We start from the raw sequence: 26,650 nt of genomic DNA, 5'->3' as shown, positions 1-26,650 counted from the left end.
AAACATCGTCATGGATCAGGTCAGATTCATTTCGTGCTTCGACAGAAATCAAGTCTATCAAGTCAAGAGTTAAAAACCTGAACGGCCTCTGATCGAAATTGGCGTTCCTACAAATCATAGTAATAGGACTATGATCCTATAGCAAGCCGAGAAGTGAACGAACCTCCGCTTTTGCCCAGGAGTTAATGAATTCTTGGCAAGCCAGAAACCGATTGATTTTGGTAAGCTTGTTACCTCTTTTAAACGTAAACGATAACCCTTTCCTAATATATTCTCTCAGGCCTGCCTCAAAAATGAAATCATTGAAATCCTTTGGTTTCAGAGCATCAAACCGAGAATTCCTTATTTCCTTAGGCCATCTAACAGTGTTGAAATCTCACATCAATAACTAGATTCCTGGATTCGACGCTTTAAGAAGCAAGATCTTTTCCCATAACTTTCTTTTTTTTTTTCCTATATCTTGGGGAGCATACACATTCAAGAAATTGCATAAAGAATTGTTACCTTTAACGAACCCTTGAATGAGGAGAAAATTAGAATCTTTAATAGTATTCTGCATCTGAAAGCATCCACAATGCCAGACACGAATAAGCCCGCCAGATCTGCCTGAAGAATTAACCCAATCAACCCAAAATGACGAAGTACCCCAGAGCTTAGACATGTGGAAGTCATCTAAGCCTTTTAGGAAAGTTTCCTATAATGCCATGAAAGAAATATATTCTTTGTCATTCAACTTTTTTAACCAATCCAACTTACGATCCTCCCTGACCGCCCCCAACCCCCATATATTAACTGAGAGAAAATTCATTAGACCCCGACTTCAATACCTTCTTCCAAGATTAACGCCTCCACCTATTTGTTAACCCAAACAAATCTGCTCCAATTCGATCTCCAAAAGTAATATTGACTTCTACTTCATTGCTACATCTAGTGACCATCGGCAGCCCTTTACCATCACCGTCTTCTTTAGAATTCTCCCCTTCAGTGACCATTTCCCCCAAATCAGTGCCCCCTCTGTTTGCCTCTCCAATGGAACAAGATGGTATTTGTTTGTTTAGGTCAAAAGTCTTTAACCCTTTGCTGGTTCTCAATAATCAGATCACTAGAAGAGCCCCAGTTGATTGACATATCCAAGCCCAACAATTCATTTAACCCAAAAGGGTAATCATTTTGGGCCTTTTCCTAGCCAGTTTATTTTCAGCTGATAGAGATAAAATATAGGAATAATCTGGGTCCAGTTTTCTTCTACATTTATTTTTCTTTCTCCCACCACCTTTTCTTTGAGTTTTCTAAGAATCTATTACCATTCTCATCATCATTACTAACCCTTTACCCATGCATAGTTTTTGCAACTTCCCTATGCATAGATCCCTCTTCTAATTCCTGGTCATGCCCTTCTTTATCCGTCTGGCTTGAACCCTTATTTATAACCAGCGACGTCCCGGAGTTCATATCAGCACTTCCAGTCTCCAGTCTGCCCACTTTCCCAACACCGTCCAGCACCCAAGACCCTGATTCCTCAATGATCCACACACTAAACTCATTGTCCTTCCAACAAATCTTTATCTCATCGCGTATTTCAATCCCGTATTCCACCATAACCCCTAACCATCCCACGGAATAATCCCCATCATCCCACTGGGGATCAACATGATGAACCACCGAACCCATCTTTTCTCCGATGGCATTGTACACCTCCTTCAACATAGTAGTTTGTCAGTTCCAAATTTTCAAAGCCGAAAACTCTAAACTTAATACTTTCTCAAATCTCAACATCAATTTTGTCACATCTATTTTCTTCTCTTTACAAATTTGACAACTAACCTTACATAAACTATCTCAAAAAAAAAATAAAATGGAGAATAATAAAAACCCTAGGGACTAAGTCCGTAAGTCAACATATCTTAACCATAAACCCTCACTCTCCGTCCGATTGAATCCACTTTCTCTCGTGATCTCTCTCTGAATAAGGTATAGCTCGACCGATACTACAAGACGAAGTCGGAAGCGCCGATCACCGCCGGAATCTAGCTGAGATAACACTCCGTTGGTATCCGGTTAGTCTCAATTCATTCTTACCTTTACCTTACCCTTTACATCTGCGGTTCGATTTCTGCCCTAAGTTTTTTCGATTCCTTTCTGGGTTTTGCTCGATTTTTATTTTTGGTTCTGGGTTTTCTTAATCTTGATTTTTTTGTTGTGGGTTTACTCGGTTTTTTACTTAATCTTGAATTTTGGTTCTGGGTTTACTTAATCTTGATTTTTGGTTGTGGGTTTACTTAATCTTGATTTTTTTTTGTTGCGGGTTTACTTGATATTAATTTTTGGTCTGGGTTTACTCGATCTTGATTTGTAGTTATGGGTTTACTTGATCTTGGTGAGAATTAGGGTTTTTTATTGAAGTTTTTTTTGATTGATTTTAGGTTAGTAGATTGAATGTTTTTTACGTTTTTATAGATTTTTAGAAGTTATGATAGATCTAATTGGGTAAATGGGTATTTTTATGTAGGTGTTGTATCTTATTATATAGAATAGGGAAAGTGATATGAGTAAATGTTGTTGGTGATTAAGTCTCCTTGTTGTTGATATGAAACTAATGGAAGTGCTATAGTTATGATATATGATATTATGAGTTTTAATGCAACTAGAGTGGGAATCTTGTTGATGTCTCGGGCGTCTTGTTGATTTGATAGTGATTTGTTGATATCGTGTTTGTACTCGGTTTCATATATAATGGCATGAATGGTACTTTAGTTTGAATCTTTTGGTCGTATGATTTCTGTTCTGTATTGTGTTTTAACTGGCTGTCAAGCATTAAGTGGTTGCATGATAGGGTTTATATGTGTATTCTGAAACAAATTTGTAGATATCACTTGTAAATATAATGCGTTCTGCATGTTTATATATTATCACTCGGTACGTACTTACGTAGATAGAGAAACTTCTACTTAGGTGTTCTGGGTTAACTAGCCATTGGTAGAAATTTGAAATTCTTGCCCGTCATTTACCTTTTTATGTATTTTAATAAAAAAGTCACTCTTTTTTCTCTTTCAACTAGACAATGTTAGGGTTTGTTAAAATCATAGTTATCAAAATCGACCGCTTAAGCGCATTTATTGGGCGAGGCGCATTAAATGCGCTTTTAATGCATCGATATTAAAAGCGCTGACCTGTTCTTGTTCTCAAGTGGCATGCGTATTATTTATTAAATGACATTTAACCCACCTCTTCCTATTCTCAAGTAAAAACTAAAACTCCTACTATTTAAGGGCTTAGCTAGTTTATAATTTATTATTTAATATTTAATTTATATACGTTTTAATGCTTTTTTCTTATATTTATTATTTATTTTTATTTTATAATATAACACAATATATGTTGTTTAGTATTTAGTCATGTTTATTATAATTTGATATATATAATAATAATAGTTATATAAGTATATATTAAGTTTTAATATATAATTTGATATATATGAAGCGTTTCAAGAAAGAATCTTTGTTTTCTTAATAAGATGCTCTACTTTAGTTAAACTTTTGTTTTTTAATGTGCGCTTTTTTTTAAAAATCGGGCGTTTTTTTGCGCTTTAATTTTAGGCGCTAGGTAAAGCCTCAACGCTTTTGAGCGCTTATCGCTTTTGATAACTATGGTTAAAATGTAGATACAACTGTATGATTGGAAGATGTTTTTTCTTCTCTGCTCATTTTATGCTTTTATGCCAATGATCATGGATGTTTGGCAGCCGGTTTTGAAATATATTAGTTATATTTTTATAACTTCTCATAAACATGAGAGGCTAATATTTTGAAATTTTCCATTGACTCATAACATTAATCAAAGTCTATTCTGCAACAACTGATTTGGATATTATGATAAATTGTTACGAGTAGCGTGTTGTGCGTGATATTGATCCTTCATCCTACATAAGCGGTTCGCGAAGCATTTATGAATTATGATCATCTTCTCTTGGGCATTGTATTTCTCAGTATAGTTATGTCAGGTTTTGCCCGACAGCTATTTAATGCGCATGGTGTGTTTAATGTTACAATTGGATTAGTGAATGTTAAATTGTACTTACCAGCTGCATTGCCTGTGTATCAAATCAAGTACTTTGTAATTGTGTATCTTGTATCAAGATATCGTTAGCTCCCATTATAGATTTCTGTTACACACATATATATATATATATGTGCATTTTCTAAAGGTTTTTAGGCCATCGAGATTCTCGAGTGTATACATTTGGTGTGAAGTTCTATATTTATTACGCCTGCAGTTTTTAGATCAGTTTAATTAAGGCTCAGATAGTATGTAGGCTTAGAATGCAGTTATGCTTAGTTACTTCTTTTGCAAGTTATTCTTTATTAACTTATATGTATATATGTATTTCTTTAAATCCGCGTCTCTTGTTAAATATTGTAATTACACAGGCAGGTGACGGTGCTTTAGCTTCATTCCAGGATATATTGGAAGACTGTTGGGGACCCACAAATGGCTGCTTTGTTATCCAGTGATGCAACGTTATCTGGAATGCATGGAAACGGTCCATATAAACAGTCTGATAATAAGCATGAGGAAAATAGCGTACAATGGTATTTTTCTAGGAAAGAAATAGAAGAAAACTCACCATCTAGAGCAGACGGTATTGATTTGAAGAAGGAGACTTACTTGCGCAAATCTTATTGCACATTCCTGCAGGACTTGGGTATGAGACTTAAAGTGTAAGTTCGCTATTCACGTGGTTTTTCATTATTTGAATATCTCAATAAATGTTATTTTGTAAGATGACAAAAAAACTTTCCTATTGGATATCATCATCATCATCGTACTCGGTATATCCCACCAATAGCAAAGCTATGGTAGGGTCTGAGGAGGGTAAGATGTAGACAGCCTTACCTCTACCCCATAGGGATAGAGAGGCTGCTTCCGGTGAGACCCCCGGCTCGATCCTATTGGATATGTATTACCAAATTTGTTATTTGATATTAATAATAAGAGTTGTCTGCACCTATAGTGGGCCTGAGACCTTCATAAGGATACTTAATACGTTCTCTTTTTTAAAACATCGCTTATTTATTACATTGCCATTTATACTTCATTATGATGCTCTACAGTCTGCAGCCATGATAGGCGTCTAAACGGCTTGATTTTATGGCTGTACAAATCTCCTTTGTTGGTCATAAGTGGTGCACAGTCTTTGATTTCAGAAGTTTATATCACTAGTACAAATTTAAAGTTGACCAAGTATGAGCTTTATTAAGTACACACAATCTTCTAATGTAACAATGTAACTATGTCATATAATTTCATTAATCTAGTTTTGTTTGAAAGTGCGATTATAACAACCCTATCGACTAAACATTTGTTACTTTTTCAAGTCTCACTATTAGAATTTGAATCAATTTTCATACTTGACTATTGTGCCTATTGAAAGTCTATAACTATCACTTCATAGAAATAATAGATCCTTGATGGAAATTGTGAGTTATGTTTTGACTAATAAGACGTTTTGAATGCATTTTGTTTATTGATATTTACAGGCCTCAGGTAACTATTGCTACTGCTATTATCTTTTGTCATCGTTTCTTCGTTCGCCAGTCACTTGCAAGAAACGACAGGAGGGTGAGTTCTGCCCCATTTCACTTCCATATATTTTAATTCAAGTTATGATTTGAACTTGCATTGATGTCTCTTCTTTATCTTGAAAAAGTATGTAAATTTTTTCATAAGGTTTTTCAAGTATATATGTTATGGCGAGGGGTCCTCTAATTAATGCCTTACTTTGTATTATATACTCTACGTGAATATAGTTTATATATCAGTAATTAGGCTGAAAGTTGCCATTTTTGGTACCAGCATGATTATTAATGGCATAAATTATAAAGACAATTTATTAATTAACATTCTTGGATTGCAGACGATTGCAACAGTCTGCATGTTTCTTGCGGGCAAGGTTGAAGAAACTCCCCGTCCTTTGAAGGATGTTATTCTCGTTTCTTATGAAATTCATCACAAAAAGGACCCCAGTGCAGCCCAGAGAATTAAACAGAAGGTATATTTTGTAAACTAAAGTGTCTTTATTAATCATGAATAGTCTAAACCAATTCTGAATCTTTTTGTTTTCACTTTGTCACACAGGAAGTGTATGAACAACAAAAAGAATTAATTTTAATTGGAGAACGTGTTGTTCTGGCAACTCTTGCTTTTGATTTCAATGTGCATCATCCATATAAACCACTTGTTGAGGCTATAAAGAAGTTCAAAGTTGCTCAAAATGCACTTGCTCAGGTTGCTTGGAATTTTGTGAACGATGGGTAAGATCAATTCCTTTTAATACCCCTCTCTTGAAATAAGCGTCCACTAGCCAAAAAGAGCTATTGCATTTTATGATGGCTAAATGCCAATTTTACCCTTATAATTTCCATACAGTTTTAGACAACGTGCAAAATTAGTTCCAGTTTAGTGGGTAGAATAGGGAACTTGATAAATAACAGGGAAATTTACCAAAATAGTCAAGCTGACCAACCTTTCTACCAAAACCCAAAGTAGTCATTTGACAAAAAAATATCTTAGCCGGCTGCTAAGCCCTAAAACGTGCCGGCTAAGTCTTGTAGTCGCCAGCTTAGCACTGAAAAAGGTTTAGCTACTAGTTAAGCCCTTATTCAGTTATTTTGGAAATTTTTATAGCCAACTCAACAGTTTTGGTAATTTTTTCTAAAGAATATGTAACATGTCTGTGGTCATTTTTTTTTTCTGATTTTGACCCGCGAAAACAACATTTGCAGGCTTCGGACATCTCTATGTTTGCAATTTAAACCCCACCACATAGCAGCCGGTGCCATTTTTCTTGCTGCAAAGTTTCTTAAAGTAAAACTGCCATCAGATGGTGAAAAGGTTTGGTGGCAGGAGTTCAATGTGACCCCACGCCAGCTGGAGGGTTGGTTTATAATTTTTTTGCTATTATAGCAAATCCTTTTGATCTGGGTCGACCGATTTGACCCGTTTCTGTTTTATTGCAGAGGTAAGTAACCAAATGTTGGAACTATATGAACAAAACAGAATGCCACCTTCACAAACCAGTGAGGTTCTTGATGGAAGTACAGGTGGCATGGCTGCTCAAAAAGCACAAGAGCATGGCACAAATGACGGTGATTCTCATGTTGGTGCTGCAACTTCAAGACCAGTTTCTGATCATGAAAAAACATCTCAAGATCTTCAAAGTAATGATGATGGAAGCACAGATCGAAATAAGTCAAACAAGGATGTTAATTCCGATGTTGAGAACAATGATGATCAAAACCAAGAAAAGGGTGGTGGTCAAAGAAGTCAAACACCAAAAGACGCTATGAACAAGATTGATAAAGATAAGGTTCGTGCGGCTCTTGAGAAAAGAAGAAAGGAACGTGGTGGTGACGTGGCAAGAAAAACGGATTTTATGAATGATGATGAGTTGATTGAACACGTGTTGGAGGATGGTATTGAATTGGCTGCGGAGTCTGAGAAAAACAAAGAAAGGAAAAATAATGAGGTCAAGGTGGTGGAAGAAGGTGAGATGGCGGTGTTGGATGATGGTGATGTGAGACAGGACGGGAAAAGGAAGGGTGGTGGGACCCCACCACCCGAGAAACGAAGGAGGAGTTAGAAGGGTGTTTGAATTGTGGTGTTGGCGTTTGTCTTTTGATGGTATTGTTCATTGGAAGCCATGGATGCGCGGGTTGTTCATACTTGTTCATGTACTTGATCATGCTGGAACTAAATTTTGGTTGTGTATGCTTTCTGGTCATGAAATGGCACCATTTATTTATGAAAATGATTTGCTTTCTGGATCATTTCTTTCCAGGACTGCAAACGAGTTGAGGCAGGTTGGGCTTAGGTTTGAAATTAAACCAGCAAGCTCGGCTCGTTTATGAGCTAAAATGTTGAGCTTGTGCTTTGTTCGTAAAAAGGTCGCGGATTGTATATTTATAACTTTAAAATCATTCCTTTATACACATTGATATATACCAAAAAAAAGGAAGAAAAAGTACATTTTTAACATTTACTCCGCAGAATTTATAAACTACAAGAGCAGAATTTATAAACTACAAAATCTATAATTTCGATGTTCATTTGACTCCCGTCACTTATTTCCCCCTCCTCCTGCTCGTCTTCATCATCGCTATTTTCTTCAACTTCTTCAACCATGTCTTCACCGGCAACATTAGAAACAACACCAAGACTAGAGTCACCACCAGTACCAATAACCACATCACTACTAACAGCACCAACACTACTATCACCCCCACCAACATTAGGACCAATTGTAACATAACACTAACAGCACCAACACTATTACCACCCCACCAACATTAGGACCAATTGTACATAACAGACTGTCTTTCTTTTTCTTCCCTTCATCCTACTCACTAGAGTCTTTCCGGCTAGGGGTGTTCAAAAGTATCTGTATTCGAACTATCCGAAAATTCGGATATCCGAACCCCATATATCCGAAATTCGGATTCGGATTCGGATAGTACTTTTAAGATTTTTCGGATAGTTCGGATATCCGAACTATCCGAAATACTAAATTTATTTTTTAATTTTAATATATACTATGGCTTATTTGACCCTAATTTTGAAGCGTACATACATACATACATACATACATACATTCACACTTTATAGGTTTAAGCCGTCACGTTCTCTGGTATCTAATCACCTCCTCCGTCCACCGTCGCACCACTTCCACGGCTCCGGTCACCGCCTCCGGCGCTATCAACCTATCACCACCTTCGTCCGCCGCAATCCTTCTTTTTTCTGCACCAATTCCACCACGCTCCACCTTGGTAAGGCATGCTAGGTTTCTATTAGTTTGTTAGATTGTTAATTACATATTTGTTTTAAAGTTTGTTACTTGTATAACAAATTATTAGTTGTGTGCTTGTATAACAATTGTATTATGGATTGTTGGATTGTATGTTTAGTGACTTGCAAGTTCAATTTAATTTTAAAACAAGTTTTTTTTCTAGATTTTTTTCGGATATCCGAACCATTATCCGATCGGATATCCAAAGTTTCGAATATCCGACATTTCGGATTCGGATAGTGATATCCAATATCTGAAAGGACCGAATATGCGAAGTTCGGATATCCGAAACTTCGAATATCCGATTTTGAACACCCCTGTTCCCAGCTACCAAATACCTTCTTCACTTGCCTTTTCAGATCAGCGGTGTCCTTATCTGATAAGGTGATGAGATCAAAAGCTGCTTTATACTTCTCTGCAAGGTCTTCATTGATCTTGATCTGTAACTCGTTCAGTCGGCTTTGTTCCTTGTTCTCAGCTTCAACCTATCGATCTGTGACCTAGCTGGATGATCTCAGTCCTTAGTTGTCTTCAAGGTTGGTTGAGGATATGAGATCACTTTCCAATGAGGAAACTCTAAACTCCAATCTCTCAACTTCATCTGATCGTTCAATGAGGGATAATGACCGAATGTTCACTAGTTTTTGTTGATTTTCCACTCACGATTCGAGAGATGCAATCAAGACTTCATGTATAGCAATCTTATCTTCGTTAGCAACATTCTCTTACTCCAATTTCTCCACCTTCTCTTTGTTTACAACCCTTTCCTCCTCAAATTGCTCCAACTTTTCCTTCTGTTTTTTACTAAAATCCATCATTATTTTCTCCTGTTCTGCCCGCTTTTTGTTGAATTCTTCCAATGCCACGATCCTCTCTAAGACGGGATCTGGGAAAACTAGGGTTAGGATATTTTGTCGAGTAGTTGAGGGTGGAGTGCTTGAACGGGTAGGCTGGGTAGTTGATTGTATGGGCATGGTAATGCTTTGGGCTAGATGGGAAATGACTTGGGTTAATGGTAGGGTTTTAGGTGGTGGTGAGGTTTGGGTTAGTGGTTGGGAGTAGGCTGGTATAGGTATCATGAGTGGTAAGGAGGCAGGTGAGGATGTGAAAGTGGAGGTCCAATAAGTTGTGGATTTAAGAAGTGAGGTGTGGAAGGATGGTGACCTAAAGGCTGATGAACTAGGTGATTTGTGTTTAGGAGAGGCTTGTGGTTGGTTGGGAGATATTGGGAAGTCTAAGGTGAGGTTGTGGGTTGGTTGGGTGAGAGGAATGGAAAGGTGAGGTTTATATGGGTGAGGATTGATGTTGTAGGGAAGATGGTGGGCTAGGTGTTGGGGAGTCGTGAAGCTTTAGCTTGGGTGGTATGCATTTAGGTTTGGTTCTAGGTACATGAACTTGTTTACCTTTCATGGCCTCAATTTGGCGGGCCATGGTCGTGGATGAGGCTTGGTGCGGGTCTTTGTGAGTGATTTTGGGTGGTGTGGTGGATACCTTTGTCTCGTGGACTGTTGACAACGTTATTATCAAGCTTGCAGCTTTCTTGGAGTCTGCAAGCTTCCTTAATCTCTTCAATGGCTGTTTGGGCTCTTCTTGCTCTTCCTTTTGTTGGGAAGAACCACCAGCAGGAGGTTTGCTAGTAGTTTTCCTTTTCTTGGACTCTTTCTTCGTAGCCTTGACACCCCGTGTCACTGGTTTTCTAACCTCAACTTCTATCTCAGTTTCCTCATCATCCGACTTCTCAACACTCTGTTCATCATCACTTGAATCTTCATCAACTGGTTCATTCTTTGCAAACAGACCAAACTTGTGTCATGGTACCCATCCTTTAGACTGATATGTTCTTGAAGAACCCTTGCTCATCATAGAACCAAAAACAGATTGTTTCACCATATTTGCATGCTGAGGCTTGCTATTCAGAAGATCATGCGATTGCGATTCATAAAGGATCATGCAATGCGATTCTTAACAATCTTGCGATGCGATTCATTTTGAACAACGCGCGATTCGTTTTGAACCATGTGACGCGATTCAAACTCAAGTTTTTCCAAACTTCAATTTCATACAGATCTAAGATCGCCTAAGTCCGAACAACCTTTGCGTATAACTTTTATCAACTATCATGAACACAAAGAACACCAAACACATTAACTAGTGTCCGAAAACCCTCAAAAATCTAAAAACTTAACAAATCTGAACAAAAACCTAACTAAATCAGTACACAAGTCCATTATGATGTCGATAACAAAGATATATTATCGATTCTGAAACAAACAACATATTAAGGTCCTTTTGATCTCATAAACGTTTGGTTTTGAACCGACTAATAAGTACAAGATCGAGTCAACATCAATCGATGTTGTACCCTTGGAGATGGATCCATGTTGATGATACGAGGATGATTCAAGTGTGAAACAAGGATGAGATAACGGTAGTGCTTTGGTTTTGAGTCGGTTCTAGAGAGAAAATGGATTGCCCTTTATATAGGGTCATCCTATTTTGCGATAGGGTCAAATCCTCTCATTTTTTGAATTATTTTACACTTTCAACCCTCGAACTTTGAAAATATTTATCGATTTAAACCTGAAAACTTTTATGCACCGAACCTGAACACTCAGGTATATACATGGTTGCAAAAGTCGCTAGATGGGCCCTATGTAGTGGACTGGAGAGTTGGGTGTACTCGAAGTACTTGAGGATTAATCGGACATAGTAAATATAAAAAAAATTAATTTTGGATATTACATATATGTCAAATATCAATATAAATAAGAGAAATACATATTTAAATACTAAGTTATTATAAAAATTGTTAACCATTTATAGAAAACTTGATATTTGTTCTTTATATAACAAAAGTAAGAATTATTGTTTTATTTTTCTTATTTAAAGGTGGTCCAAGTTGACCGACTACATTTGATTCTAGCTGAAGTTGATCATATTTGGCTAATTTTTAGTAGCTAGGCGGGGTTAAAGAAACTCGACTCGACGTCATACATTGTAGCGAGTACTCCTTGTAGACTTACTTTTACAACATTGGGTATATACAAGATATATTTTTATTAGTCCACCTGGTTAATAACGTTTGCATGAAGGACATTGACATAAAGAAACGAAACAAACTTAAAAAATAAATTATTAAAGTTAAAATAAAATAATATAAAATAACTTAAAATAAGATTTTGAGTAAAAACATAAAAAAAGAAAACACAATATAACAAAACAAACAAAATAAATTAATTTTGAAAATTTAAAAACAGAATGTAATTGTTATAATATACAATAAACATATATAATATTCCGAGAAAAATCACAATATGGAATCATATTGACTGAGATGCCCGTCGCAACACACATATTTTGGCTGTTATTACAACCCGAAGTCAGATTGATTGTCGATATATTAATCCACTTTTAAACTACACATATGTTTTCAAAATCTTATGATACTGATTAAGTTATAATTAGGCATAGACTATGTATGGTCCCCACTTATTAGAAAAATGATGCCGCATATATATTCTCAAAGCTTATTTTGCTTTCTCCAGATCACCGCGAATTAACTCTGACCCCTTAATGATTGGTTAAAACATTTTCGACAGACAAGCTTTTAATACATTTTGCAAAACTTTTACAAATGATAAAGGTTGAACCATGGACTTACATGCCACACAGTTCAAACTTACATACCTCTCATTCAAGGTTTTTAGGACTTACGACTATCAACTTATTGCCCCACCTTAAGTAGTTATAATATCCCCCCCCCCCCCCCCCGTTTTTTTTCTAGAAATTAACATTTTGTGTTGATATTAAATAGTTAAGTTCTTTTGCAGTTTTTCTGCCTTATCTTTGGATTTAACAACATATAAAAAATGTCTATTTTTGCTTTTCTTATGAATTTTCAATATATATGATCAAAGACAACAACTATTTTATGGTGACCAACCATTAACGGGCTCATGTATGACTGGATAATTTTATTTCTGTTTATCATTCAGAAAAATATATCTTGAGACATGCACATCCTTTCAAAGGATAAACCACTTAATCTAGTAGGTTTTAGTTTATATCACTTAGGTACTTACTAGACATGTAAAGCCTATCGAGCATATCAGGTTATGAGCTTATTGTTTATTGTCTACTTTATTCATGAGCTAGAAGAACTTAGTTAATTTCTTATCACTTTCCAAAGGTCGGATCAATCTCTCGAAATTAAAAAAAATCCCGATCCTTCTTAACAGGAGCTTTCTTTTTGAGATATTTTCTGATTTTCTTAAAAAAAAGATAAAATCTTTTTGACGAGACAAAAACTCAATTTTTTTTATTAAAATTTAAAAGAATCCTTTTGGTGAGTTAAAATAACTCATTTTCTACCTTTAAATTTGTGACATATTTGAAAAATATTTACGAATTTATATACAAAAAGATAGATTGATAGGTTTAATCATAACATATCATGCCAAGCGATTCTACAAGGTATAGAAATCGGGCATGATTAAAAGCTTTAGTGAAAAAGTCTGCAAAGTTGTAATCTGTGTAAACATGTACAATATTGACAAGTTTACGATCGTACAATCACGAATGAAGTGCATTCGGATGTCAATATGTTTTGTCTTTGAGTGTTGGACCGAGTTTTTAACAATACAAACTGTTGCATCGTTATCATACTTGATTGGGGTGTTAAAGAAATTCAAACACTAATCCAACAGTTAATGTTGGATCTATATCACTTGTGAACAATAGCTGGATGCGGCAATGTTTTCTGCTTCAGTGGTGGAGGTGGACACCAGGACATGCTTCTTGCATTACCAGCGGTCACTCAAAAATTGACATCCTCCTATAGTTGACTTTCTCTCTAAGTTGCATCCTCCATAATCACTGTCGGTGTAGGCATGCAGCACCAAGGGAGGGACCGTTGGATACCAAAGACCCAAACGAGTATTTCCCTTGAGATACCAGAAGATACATTTGATAGCGGTTAAGTGAGTTCTTTCGGATCTGATTGATATCCGGCACATCGGCAAACATGGAACATTTGTCCGGCATGCTTGTAGTGAGATACATCAGGGAACCAGTCATAGATCTGTAAAGGTGTTGATCGATTGACTTTCCAGATGGATCTAGAGCTAATGCCGGTCTTGTAGCTATCGAAATGGCTTAAGGAGTGACATCCTTGAACCCAAACTCCTGAACAATTTGATGGACGTATTTCTTTTGATGAATCAAAATCCATACATCTTCTGTTTAACTTGTAGGCCTAGGAAGAATGTCATCTCCCCCAATGTACTCATTTCAAACCGACTCCACACTACCTCTGAAAACTCTCTACACAGATTATCATTCGTTGACTCAAAATAATGTCATCAACATACACTTCGACCATGATCAGATCGTTGCCAACCTTCTTCACAGAGTGTTTGATCAATAACACATATTCTATATCCATTCTCCAAAATATGGTATTCTAAAGTAGAATACCAAGCACGGGGTTCTTGGTGGAGACCATAGAGAGCTTTGTCAAGACGATAAACATAATTTGGACAATTAGGATCCTCAAAATCTGATGGTTGCTTAACATAGATCTATTCTTATACTGATCCATAGAAGAAGGCAGCCTTCATGAGCTGTAGTAACTCTTCTTTCATAGCTTTGTTTTTGATAATCACACCCTTATCATCTTTTTTATTCCTGAACACCCACTTGGTACCAATCGGCCTTTTGTTCTTTGGCTCTTTACCAGCCTCCACACATTGAGCTTCATGAACTGTAGTAACTCTTCTTTCATAGCTTCAACCCAGGAGTTCTCCTTGAGTGCGAAACAATAATATTTAGGTTCAACCTGAAATAAAACACGCATAAAGACATTTATTAATAGTTCCAGACTTGCTCCTTTTCCGGATGCCGACAGATGAAGAACCAATGATGTTCTTAGTTGGGATCCCATCCCACATAAAGGTTTTTCAAAATATTTTTTTTTAAATTATTTTCATTTTTAATTTATCTTTATCATCAATTAGATTTGGGCTCTTACCATTTGAAAAAGAAAAGGCTTATTTAATACCGGGCCTTTAGTAAATAAATATAATTATGTTGTATTTTTCCCCTATAAATAGAGGACAATAGGTAAAGTTATTTATATGTCATAAGGAACAAGTTGATAAAAAGTGAGTCTATTACAAGCCTTAAAATGTTTAGTGTATTTTTTTTTTTATATTTTAAAATTCTAATTGTTTTTTTTTGTTTTCTCTTTAATTTGGTAATTAAAAAGGGAAAATGAAAGAAGAAAGTGTTGAATATAAGCTCGAATTGATCAAAAAGCAGTTGAATGAGCTTGATGAAAAGCTTGTGCAGATCTTCGCGGATATGAAAAAGGAGATTTCAAAATTGACTGATGTGGAAAAAACTTTTGAGAGCGATGGCAAAAAGATGAAAGAGCTTGAGGAAAAGCGTTCTGAAGTCGTGTCACAGAAAAACAAGGCCCTTTCAGAGTTGGTTTCTTTAGAAAAAGAAATGAATGGAATTAATGAGGAAATGTCGAATGTGAGCGCGAGTTCTATCGCACAGCTACTGCACCCTTTTAGGCAGCTACAAGCAACACATGCTCTGTTCTTTTTTCGTTTTAATGTTATTTTCGATCCTTGTTCCCTATGTAATAATGGTAGACCAAATTGGAGTGGGTTGAAATATTTATGTTGAAATGTTTCTCAGTTATTAATTTTTCATGTTTTAGTACGCGAAATTCTACCTGAATAGGCAATAACACGCGAAAAGCTAAAAGTGAATACATGCCATAATGAATTGTTTGATTATTATATATTAAAGACTAAACTTCTTGTTTGCAATTAATGGTCAAAAAACACATTATTTACTAAAGTGATATGATGGTAATGATATTGCCATGATTGTAATTAGTATAAATCCCTATTCTAATTTAACACAACCCATTCCTTGGACATATACATACATACACACATACATATAAATATATATACATATTTGTTTTTCATTCTCTCTCTCTCTCTATATATATACAAGCCTAAGTTCATATGGGAAATGATCTTAGTACGAGGAGCGCGTGAAATCAATATGAACCACTAATTTAATTATGAGTTTTAAATATTTAAAAATAAATATAAATGTTTTAATTACAACATTAAGTGCTTTCTCTTTTTAATTAATACAACTAGGTAAATAATTAATTTCACTCTTAAATTAGCATAACTAAACAAACTCAAATAATTAAAAACAATATAAAGATAAAACCATTGTAATTATCTCTCTAGTTAATATAACTAATTAAAAGATAATAATTAAAAAAATAAAAAGGTCTAATTTATTTTTATAATTTTGTTATTAACATGTATATATCACATGTGTAGTTTAAAATACAACCTCCTAATGTTTTTGTTAATATTAAATATACATGTGCAGGTTATGTGCATTTTCGTGTAGGTTATGATGCTGAAATACAAGTGTAGGTTTATCTTTTTTTTATTCTTTTTTTTTGTATAGGTTGTATATTTTTATTGATATTTAATGTTCAAATGTGTAGGATATGTGTATTTTTTGTGTAGCTTATATATATATATATATATATATATATATATATATATATATAGGTATTGGATTATTTCAGAAGTTTTTTTACAACGAGAAGTGCGAGAAGTGAATGTGTAACTCCATTAATTCCTAATTTCACTCTATTTCTTATGTGTAGGTGCATATGTATGTGTGTAGTTATGTATGTTTGTATATGTGTACGTATGTTTTGTATATGTGTATGTATGTTTGTATGTGTATAGGTACATAGGTTTGAATGTGGCTCGATACATTTATATGTTTGTATGTAGGTTTGAATGTGTAATTAAGACATAAATACAACCAACGTACATATATGTATGGAACATCATATGAAATGGAGTGAAACTAAAGATTAATGGAGTTATACCTTCACTTCCGCACTTCTCGCTGTAATATCATTTCTCGCAAGATCCATCCCCTATATATATATATATTTGTTGATGATGTATTACATTTGTAGGTTGTATGTTATAAGTTTTCTTATGCTTAAAACAAGTGTATGTTCTATATTTTCGTGCAAATATGTATAAGATTTTTTTTATTTTTTTTGGTATCATTAATCACGATGTAAACTATGTATGAGTTTGTGTAGATATATTAGTTGAGAATAAAATGTATTCATCACAAGAACTTGTAGTGCATGAATAATTTGTATTTGTGTAGCATAAAAAATCACGATAGAAGATAAATAAGTTACAAAAATAGATGAACTCTTTTTTATTTTTTTAACTATTAAGTTTGATTAGTTATGTTAATTGAAAAGAGAAATTAATGGTTTTATTAGTTGTATTAATGAAAGAAGTAAGATATTTAATATTGTTGTAATTAAACCATTTTCATTTATTTTTAAAGAGTTGTAATTTCAAATAAAACTAGTGGTACATATTGATTTTCGCATTTCTCGTACTAAGATAATTTCTCGCCTGATATTTATATATAACCATCCCATATATATATATATATATGGCTTTATTTAAGGTCTCTTTCACTTGGATTAATAGTAAGTGTAATAAAGTGATTTTGCTTGGTTTTGTATCCACACTCATAACATTTGATATCTATTGAAAACATTTTTCCTTGCTTATGTGCTAGATTTTGATATGGTTTCTTTCTCTTGACAGAACACATGCGGTTAAAAGAAAATGTTGATAAATTTGTTTAAGCATTCAGCCTTAACACTATCCATATAACAACTGATAGAATGATGTGAAATAATATGATATATTGTAATTTGATGTTATTTAACACAATATGATATGATACGTTATTATACGATATAACAAGATGTAATAAGATATAAGTTAATTTATTTTAGTTTTTTCTTGAAATTAAAAAGAAACATAAAATCTATAATATAACATAGAATAAAGAGACATTTTATTTTATCAATTTCCTTTAAATTATGCAGTTTAATGCGTGGTAAGAAAAAATATGTTATCCCCACTTGTGGTCTATAACGGTAGTAGGCTTGGGTTCTCCAGTGGAGACTTAAGTTCGAATATCATTTGTGTCACATTTGGGTGGATATTGGCAATGAAGGATTTGAGCTATACCTTGTGTAAAGTTTTTCAGTTCGAACCCTGAGCCCACCCGGGTTTTCGTCCTACCATGTGTTACGCCAGAGAGTTATGCTCTTGCGGTGGTATAAGGCTGTCATGTGGCAGTCGACGATATGATTTCCCGAGGGAACGCCCAAGCCAAACTCTGAAGCCAGCGTGGGCCCGGTTAAGACAACATAGTCTGGCAAGAGTAGGGCATCAGGGTTTAGGGCATCAGGACTCTACAAAGAGTGCGATAGCCTAAATACAAAAAAGCCACTGTTTTAAAAAAAAGAACAAATTTGTTAACCCCACTAACGTGCATTATTAATTATTACACAAAGAAATTAAAGAGTATAGTTGTTATATATTCAAAATTTCTCTCTCTCTCTCTCTCACTCACTCACTCACTCACTCACTCACTCAGACACACATAAAATATATATAACATTTTTAATGGGTATGCTAAGAATTATTTTAATCTTAAGTTCAATAAATTTTGATGCATACGAGACAACACTAACACATTCACTTTAATAAAAAAACTTTTTAAAAGGGTAAAATTGTCTTTTGAAATAAATAATAAATAGTATATAATATTTATTAAAGCATATTTAATTTATTGTATTTTTTTGGAACGACCAACTAAGTAACGCCGGGTACTCCGTACGCGGTCCCCATTGGCTAAAGGGAGCCCGAGCCGGTCACGAGTCCGGACAAACGAAGTCCCTAGCGGTCCACCTATTGAGGGATTTCCGGATAAAACCCGACCCCCACTACACCAATGCACATCTATTATTATTAATAATCATCATTATTATTTAAATAATATTAATAATACACATATATAATAAGTGTTTAAGGCAAGTGATGTTAGATTTAACTCTTACAAACTCATTATTAAACACTGGTCACTCACTAGTTTCTCTCCCTCTCTCTATATATATATATAAATAAAGCACTTTAGATGGTATATTAAGAATTTTAATAATTTTACAAATTTTAATACAAATGTGATACAATATTTTATTATTCACTTTAAGTAATTATTTTTTTTGAGAGGTTAAATTGTCTTTTGTAACTACTAATAAATAGTGTACATTATTTATTTGTTAATGCATATGTAATTCACTATATTATGTACACATAATAATATGTAATTCACTATATTATGTACACATAATAATGAACATTTAATGATATTTATTATTATTACTATTTAAATAATAATATCCAATTTTAGTAAGTGTTTAAGGCATGTCAACTTGTAGGTGCAGTTAGATTTAACTCTTACGGACAAATTCCGAAATGCGGGCCACCCACTATTATATGTAGGATATGGCTAAATAACAAATACCTCGCAAAAACTTAACTTAACTTAAGTTATATTTTTTTTCATCCTTCTTATATGTTTTTATTATTTACCAAAATTTAGAAAAAGAAAACACCGATCATGATATTAAATATATGTAAAATTGTTGTATTAAATATGTAATACTGTTATATTACATATATGTAATATAACTGATGCATAATAATTTATACATTTTTCGGCACTAAAATATCTATAAATAAGCGTAATATCGGCAATTATATTAGAATAAATAACCACTAATATTTATAATTTCTATTTCTAGGTAAATATAACCCTGGAGAATAAATCAAGCTATTATACGGAGAAAAACGGAGTATAACTATGGAAACGAACCCAACACACCCCACGGTGAATCAAGACATGGCCATGTTAAGAACATAAGAAGAAAAGACAAAATTGAGGAAGTCACAACATGGCCATGTTAACCTCAACACATCCCATGTTGAAAGTACAAGAGTAAAAGACAAAATAGAGGGTTCACCTCATGTTCAACACAAACACGCCCATGTTAAAAGTAGAAGAGAAAAGACAAAAATGAACACTATGCTCACCACGGCCGTGTTCTCTCTCTTGCTGTATCATCTGAAAACAAGCAATTAATACAATACGACAAACTGGTCAACGCAACTGTGCCTAGCTAAACACGGGCCGTGTTAAGTCCCCAACTCTGGGTATAAATTGAATTCTCATCTTCCACATTCAATACACCTTCAATAACATTAAATCCACTTCATCCATCTCCTTTCACCATCATTAATAAGAGAATTATCCCATACATCCACCCTTTGAAGATCAAGGAGATTAAATGTAACAACTCGGACTTTTCAAAAACTATATCTTTAATAAAACCCGACCCACTTCGATGATCGGGAAATTTTATCGCATTTATCGAGAAAATAAACTATTATTATATTATTATTAATTATATACTATATATTTTTTTTAACTTTCCATAATAGACAACTTTGACCCAAAACCAAACTCTTACCTCACAATGTATCCACCTTCAAACCACAGGGACTAATGTGCAAATCTTGTGATTTTGATTCAAATAATCCAGTTACCCATATCCAACCCAGACCCGTTAGCCCAATTCACAAACCCGTATACATTTTGGTTGCCTTGGACCTCCATTCTCGTCATGTTTATGGATATTATACCTATACTCGCGTTATACTTACCAAATGCGGCCTAACCGACAAGCTAATTGTGTTAACTCAATCTCGTTGATTCGTTTTACCTTTTTTGTTTGAGCCGCCCCTTAACACGAACTTGTTAATCAAGTTATTGTTTATAAAAACTCAATTAACCTTGCAGTAATCATCACAAACCTCTAGCCGTCCTTAACCCCTTAATCAGTTAAATTATACTAACTGTTTGATTGGTTGTTCTTCATACTCCGTCGCCGGCCACTGTTCTGTCCAATTAACATATCATCAAACGTCGTTTGAGGTAATTGTTTAGTGTTTTATGATCGCCGTGATGTCTTCTTTGAAAGCCCTAACACCTATTATATCAACATCATTCGGATTTACCGATTGATGTTGTTAGGGTTTTTTTCTTGAACTCTGATTACTATGTATGTTTATATTTAATGGTTTATGACTTATGTTGCACGTCGCTGGTTAGGCCAGCTGGTTAGAACATTGGTTATGGGTTGGCAGGTCGCGGGTTCGAGTCCCTGCCACCCCGTTGTATATCTATTTTTGTTATTTTTCTTCCTTTTAAGCTATTTAAATAAATAATATATATAATAATAACTAATAAATAAGCAATCTTTTACAAAATCGATTATGATTTTTATGCTTTTCCCGCATTAAAGAATCTTTAATGTATAGATATGCATAATTACTACCACGTAATTTATATCTTGGATTATGGATTTAATATATATTAAAAAGGTAAATTTTTATACTTATATATCTGAAAAATTAATTAATTATAAAAGATATGTTTTACTTTTACGCAAATATTTTTATATAATAAAATATTATATTAAATATTATAATGTACTTTATGTAAACTGCATTCGGAGAGGTCTAGCATAATCTCAGAATAGTATGATCATACGACAGTCGTAATAGCTTCGTGCTTTTCGACAACTCATTTATTTACTCATTGGTTGAATTTCTTATCTCATTTAACTTAGTCGCGTATTTATATATTATATTATACACCAAAACTATGTTGACAAATCTACTTTATTTTTAACGCGTATGCAGGTTATCGTTTGATGTGAAGTTAAGTCAAGATTGGAAAGAGAACTTATGATTCAAGATAGAAATAAACAAGTCTTTTATATTTTGATATATGTTGTTTGGTGAATTATTTGATTTGGAATGTTTGTATTGAATATTTGATTTTAACTGAATAAACTTAATAGATATTAAATTGTCCATCTTGAGAGCTGTGGGCAATCAGTTCATGCCCCAACATTTCCGCCGTAGGTTGGGGTGTGACATTAAACACTTGTAAGAAGTCATTAGCATCAAAGATTAGTCATTGAAATTGGTTAAATTGTTCTAATTTGATCATGTTTGTATCTATTACTTTGATGTATAACATTATGCTTACTATTGGCTGAACTTTTATAGTATCATCTTTATTTATAATGAATCTTAAATGAAGTATAATAATATTGGTTAAACATGTTATCAGTTTATAAAAGTAGACAAAATTACAAATTTTGTCCTTTAAACAAAGCCAATTTATAGATCGTTCCCTTGTTTAGTTTGTTCACAGGCGGTGTCCTTTAAACATTTTTTTCCTACACGTTATGTCCTTTAGGCTAACTGGGTTAGAATAGATCAGTTAAATATCGTTACGTGAGTCACATGTGAGGGCTTTTTTGTCCTTTCATTTATTGTCAGTTCCCTTGACTGGATTTAACAACACCTTCTTCTCTTCACTAGACCTGGGACGTTTTTCGGTGGTAGTTTAAATTACAAAGCTAAAACAACACAATTAAACCCTAAATTTTGGAATTAGAATATTTATTCACCTTTTTTTCTCCTTCCCGTCTTCCTTACAACGCCGTTCTTCCTACTGCTTGTTTTTCTTGTAATTCAAAACAGTGGTGGTGGATGGGTTGGAGGTGGCAGGATATGGTGGTGGTGGAGGTAGAGAGCGATGACGTCATCACATTTATTGAAACGAGCCAAACCACCGTCGTGAACCTCCGCCGCCTCTCAATCCTAACCCCCATGAACCTTCTTCTTTGCAATTGTAATTTCTTGAATTTACCATATCTAGGTTTTATGTACATGATTTGGGGTTTTATATTGATCTGGATTGCGGATTGCATTTTGAGAAAAGGAGAAGTTGCAGAGGTGTGTTTCAAGAAATGAAAGAGAGAGAGAGAGAGAGTGTTGTAGAGATGGTGGTGGAAATGACGGTTACGTGAGCCCACAATTTTCTTTGCTTTGCAGGTATAGATGTAAAGACCAAAAACACCTCACATGCGAATCACATGACGATATTTAACTGAGCTTTTCTAACCCAGTTAGCATAAAAGATATAACGTGTAGGAAAAAAATGTTTAAAGGACACCGCCTATAAACAAACTAAAAAAGGGACACGATTCATAAATTGGCTGTTTAAAGGAAAAAATTTGTAATTCTGTCTAAAAAGTAAAGGTTATGTTGTAATTATCACTTGATGAGTGTAAGGCCCCGTTACCGGTGCCTCATTTTGGACGTTGGATTTACTCATAAACACAGTTCTAAATATCAGAGTTAATTAAAACTTTACGTGGAATATAAAACTTTAATATATATTACATAACATTCAAACATTGCCTTGACATAATTCAAACTTTGTCTTTTTAAAATAAACATAATCTTATCATTCTTCCTCGAGATGCTAGTGTTCTTCAATTCCATGCCATGTGTCCACGTCAAGCGAACTGCCTCAACCTACTCACCTGCGTGCATACTAAAAGTCAGCTATGCTGAGTGAGTTCTAGTTAATCAGGCAACATACAATACATTCATACGTTACATATTCTATACTTTCATACTTTCATTCAATACATACTTACTTACCTTCATACTTTCTTTCTTTCTTATTAATACCTTACGTTTTAAAGAGCATTACGCCCTACTTTCCTCGAGTATTATTAGGGCCCGGTTCCCTCTTGCCTCGAGTATAATTATTAGGGCTCGGTTCCCTCTTGCCTCGAGTATTATTAGGGCTCGGTTCCCTCTTGCCTCGAGTATTATTAGGGCCCGGCTCCCTCTTGCCTTGAATATTATTAGGGTTCGGTTCCCTTTTTCCTTGAGTATTATTAGGGCCTGTTCCCTTTTCAACCCTACCATCATACCTTACCCTTTCCTTATCTTTAACAATTGTAATAATCATTCATACTTTTAATAGTTATATTAACATACATACATTTTTCATACATACTTTCTATACTTTACCTCCCTTGAAAATATATGCAACATCCGAATATCGTTCACGTACCAACAAGCATTCTTTCACAATATAAATATAACTATCACATTTATCATAAAGGCATACACTTACAACTTAAGGTAAGTGTATTAACATTCACATTGAGTATGACACAACCCCGAAAACATAACAAGGAAATGAGGCTAGAAACTCACCTGAATCCTGTTACGCTCTCCGTTAATGGTTAATCCTTTCTTTAACTGAGCTCGGATAACTGTACAGTAATTACATGTATCAAAACTTGTCCTAATCACATTAATCATGTTTCAGCCAAAATGGCTAAGTCTGGTCTAGTAAAATGGCTTGTAAGGCATTGTATTCATAAGCATGGCTTTGTATTAGAATAAATTTTACTTAGAATATAATTTTACCCTCAACACTAATGTATTCAATACTTTGTATTTGAATAAAATGTGTTCCTTTCTTTCTTTCCTTTTGTAATTGAATACTTAACACTCGCTAAATCTTTCTTTCTCCTTTTCTGTATTTGAATGGAGGTTACTTAGAATACAATTTTGTATTCAAACCATATGGTATTCAAAGACATGTATGTATACCATTACACATTGTATGCGAATACAATATGCATGCGTATATAATATGTATTCGAATACATATGTATTCAAATACATATGTATTCGAATGCTCAGTGTATGCGAGTTCATATGATGTATTCGATTATGCACATTGTATTCGAGTGTGTCCATGTATGCGAATCCTCCATTGTAATCGAGTTATACATTGTATGCGAGTCTATCATTGTATTTGAATATACAAATGTATGCGAGTCTAACATTGTATTCGAGTGTGTTCATGTATGCGAATCCTCCATTGTAATCGAGTCTTATAGTGTATTCGAACCATTCATTGTATTCGAGTAAGAACATTGTATTCAAATATATAGATGTATGGGATTTCATCATTGTATTCGAATTTTATAGATGTATGCGAATACATACATTGTATTCGAACGGGATGTTACTGCTTGGTCCTTTTTTTCACCATTATCATTACATCTCACGATATTAATACTTTATTATGGCACTATATCATCCTTAACCCATTTCCATTTCCGTTTTTGGCCATGACTTAACCCGCTTATACGTAAAGCTTGAACCTTTAAGCATGAAAAACGTTCTTAAGCTAGATCTTGGGTTTTCTTTATGAATCGTATATCTCCATGAGTTCTTTAAGTCCATTTTAAACATCAAGTTTGTAACTTTATGGTTCATTCATACTCGATCTACTCTAGGGTTAAGTTTTAGGGCAAACCAATCATAAAAACATAACCTTTACATGTAAAGAACATACCTTTATGCGTTTTTAGGCTACGGGTTAGCTTGGTTATGAACTTTCGGGTTGTATCTTGCTATTAAAATCAAGATTTATCAAGATTCAAGATTTATTTTGGTCTTGGATCACCACCTTGGTCGCAGCCGCAAGTATAAGGGTGTGTGTGTGTTTTAGAGTGTGTAGGGAGCTTGGAATGTAAGAAATGAGGGTTTTAGAGTTTTAGGGAGGTTTAAGGGAGTATTTATACCCTCTTAAGCCCATGGACCTAAGGTCCATCCCACCCCTTATTCCATCTTTCCCCGCCCAAGTCCATACTCTTTTATAATATTTAATCTTAATTAAATATTGACACATATCAAACAAACATAATTTCTTTTATTTATTAATATCAAAGTTGGATGTTACAATGAGGAATGCTAAAATACTCTTAGAAGATACCCCAAGTTCTAAGCTTGACAATAAGCCAAGGAATTGCCATAGTGCCACTCTTGCGAAGCCTTGGTTAATAAATTTTAAAATAGACGCCAAGTACCGAACTTGATGATAAGCCGGGGAACTGCCATTCTTGTAAGGGTTTGGTTGAGAAAAAACATAAATTCTAATATGAACATGGACCAAATAAATTATTAGTAGTAATTGATCATCATAAAATTGAAATGTTAACAATGTTGTTAAAACGAACTGTTAATGTTCATCCACTAAAATTGGTTCCTTACTTGTCAAGTGAATGTGCAACACAACCTACTTTAAACAACTCTTGGATTATTATTACATGAGTTCTATAATTGTCCAAGAGTTATGTGGTTAATACTTGGTAATTCAAAGTTAATCCTTTACAACTTAACTAATTTTAATTGGGATTTTAAGTATAATACAATGGTTATTTTCACTAAAATATAGAGGGCAATTCACTTAGTAATTTATGGGGTTGTCTCATCTTAAAGTAAGTTATCTTATAAATACATGATATAAACCAGTTACTTACATAAAATGATGTTTAAGTGGAGGTCATGAAGTTATGCATATCTCTTTCTTTAATTATGATGGAATACATGACTTAAAAATAAAGTGCTATTCCCACATTTAATCACCGTAGCAAGCTTATATCAAATGTTTACCAATTAAATGTTAAATCAAGTAAAGAGAAGTTTCAGCCAAGATGATACAATTTTATATTTGATCATCTCTATAAAAATATAAAACACCGAAAAAAAAGTATTGTTTTTAATTTATGCATTTAAATTTCTCTTAAAATTATTTGTCAAACCAAAGACTACTACGATATATACTTTCGTTTAAAATAAATACAGTGATTTATTAGTAAAAATCAAAACAGTGTTCCAGTGGATCGATACTTGGTTCTTACCTATACTTTACTACATATACGATAGATACACTTGTCAATTGTGTGTGGTATAATTAAGATAAAAATCATTTTTGTAATATTAAAACTCGACATTATGTGAAACAAACTATTAAAAAACTTTTTCACTATACCACGCATCACACCAACAACACTATTATATATATATATATATATATATATATATATATATATATATATATATA

At 34.0% G+C, this 26,650-nt stretch overlaps 1 protein-coding gene across 1 annotated transcript; it reads left to right on the top strand.

Annotated features, from left to right (window-relative positions):
- The first annotated feature begins 1,893 nt into the window (after positions 1–1,893).
- Positions 1,894–7,807, top strand: LOC143630793 (cyclin-T1-3-like). The gene is made up of 7 exons (XM_077099708.1): positions 1,894–2,057; positions 4,428–4,718; positions 5,538–5,619; positions 5,915–6,049; positions 6,136–6,311; positions 6,783–6,934; positions 7,017–7,807. Exons 2-7 carry the CDS (start codon positions 4,489–4,491, stop codon positions 7,637–7,639), a joined length of 1,398 nt encoding a protein of 465 aa, XP_076955823.1. The 5' UTR covers positions 1,894–2,057; positions 4,428–4,488; the 3' UTR covers positions 7,640–7,807.
- The last annotated feature ends 18,843 nt before the right edge of the window (positions 7,808–26,650 follow it).

Source organism: Bidens hawaiensis, unplaced genomic scaffold (genome assembly GCF_021521415.1).
Source record: "Bidens hawaiensis isolate Kalapana, Puna unplaced genomic scaffold, B.hawaiensis_p1.1 tig00005823_1, whole genome shotgun sequence".
NCBI classification, from domain to species: Eukaryota; Viridiplantae; Streptophyta; class Magnoliopsida; order Asterales; family Asteraceae; genus Bidens; species Bidens hawaiensis.
The sequence above is the reverse complement of the archived record's forward strand: the minus strand, read 5'-3'. Positions and strand labels throughout refer to the sequence as shown.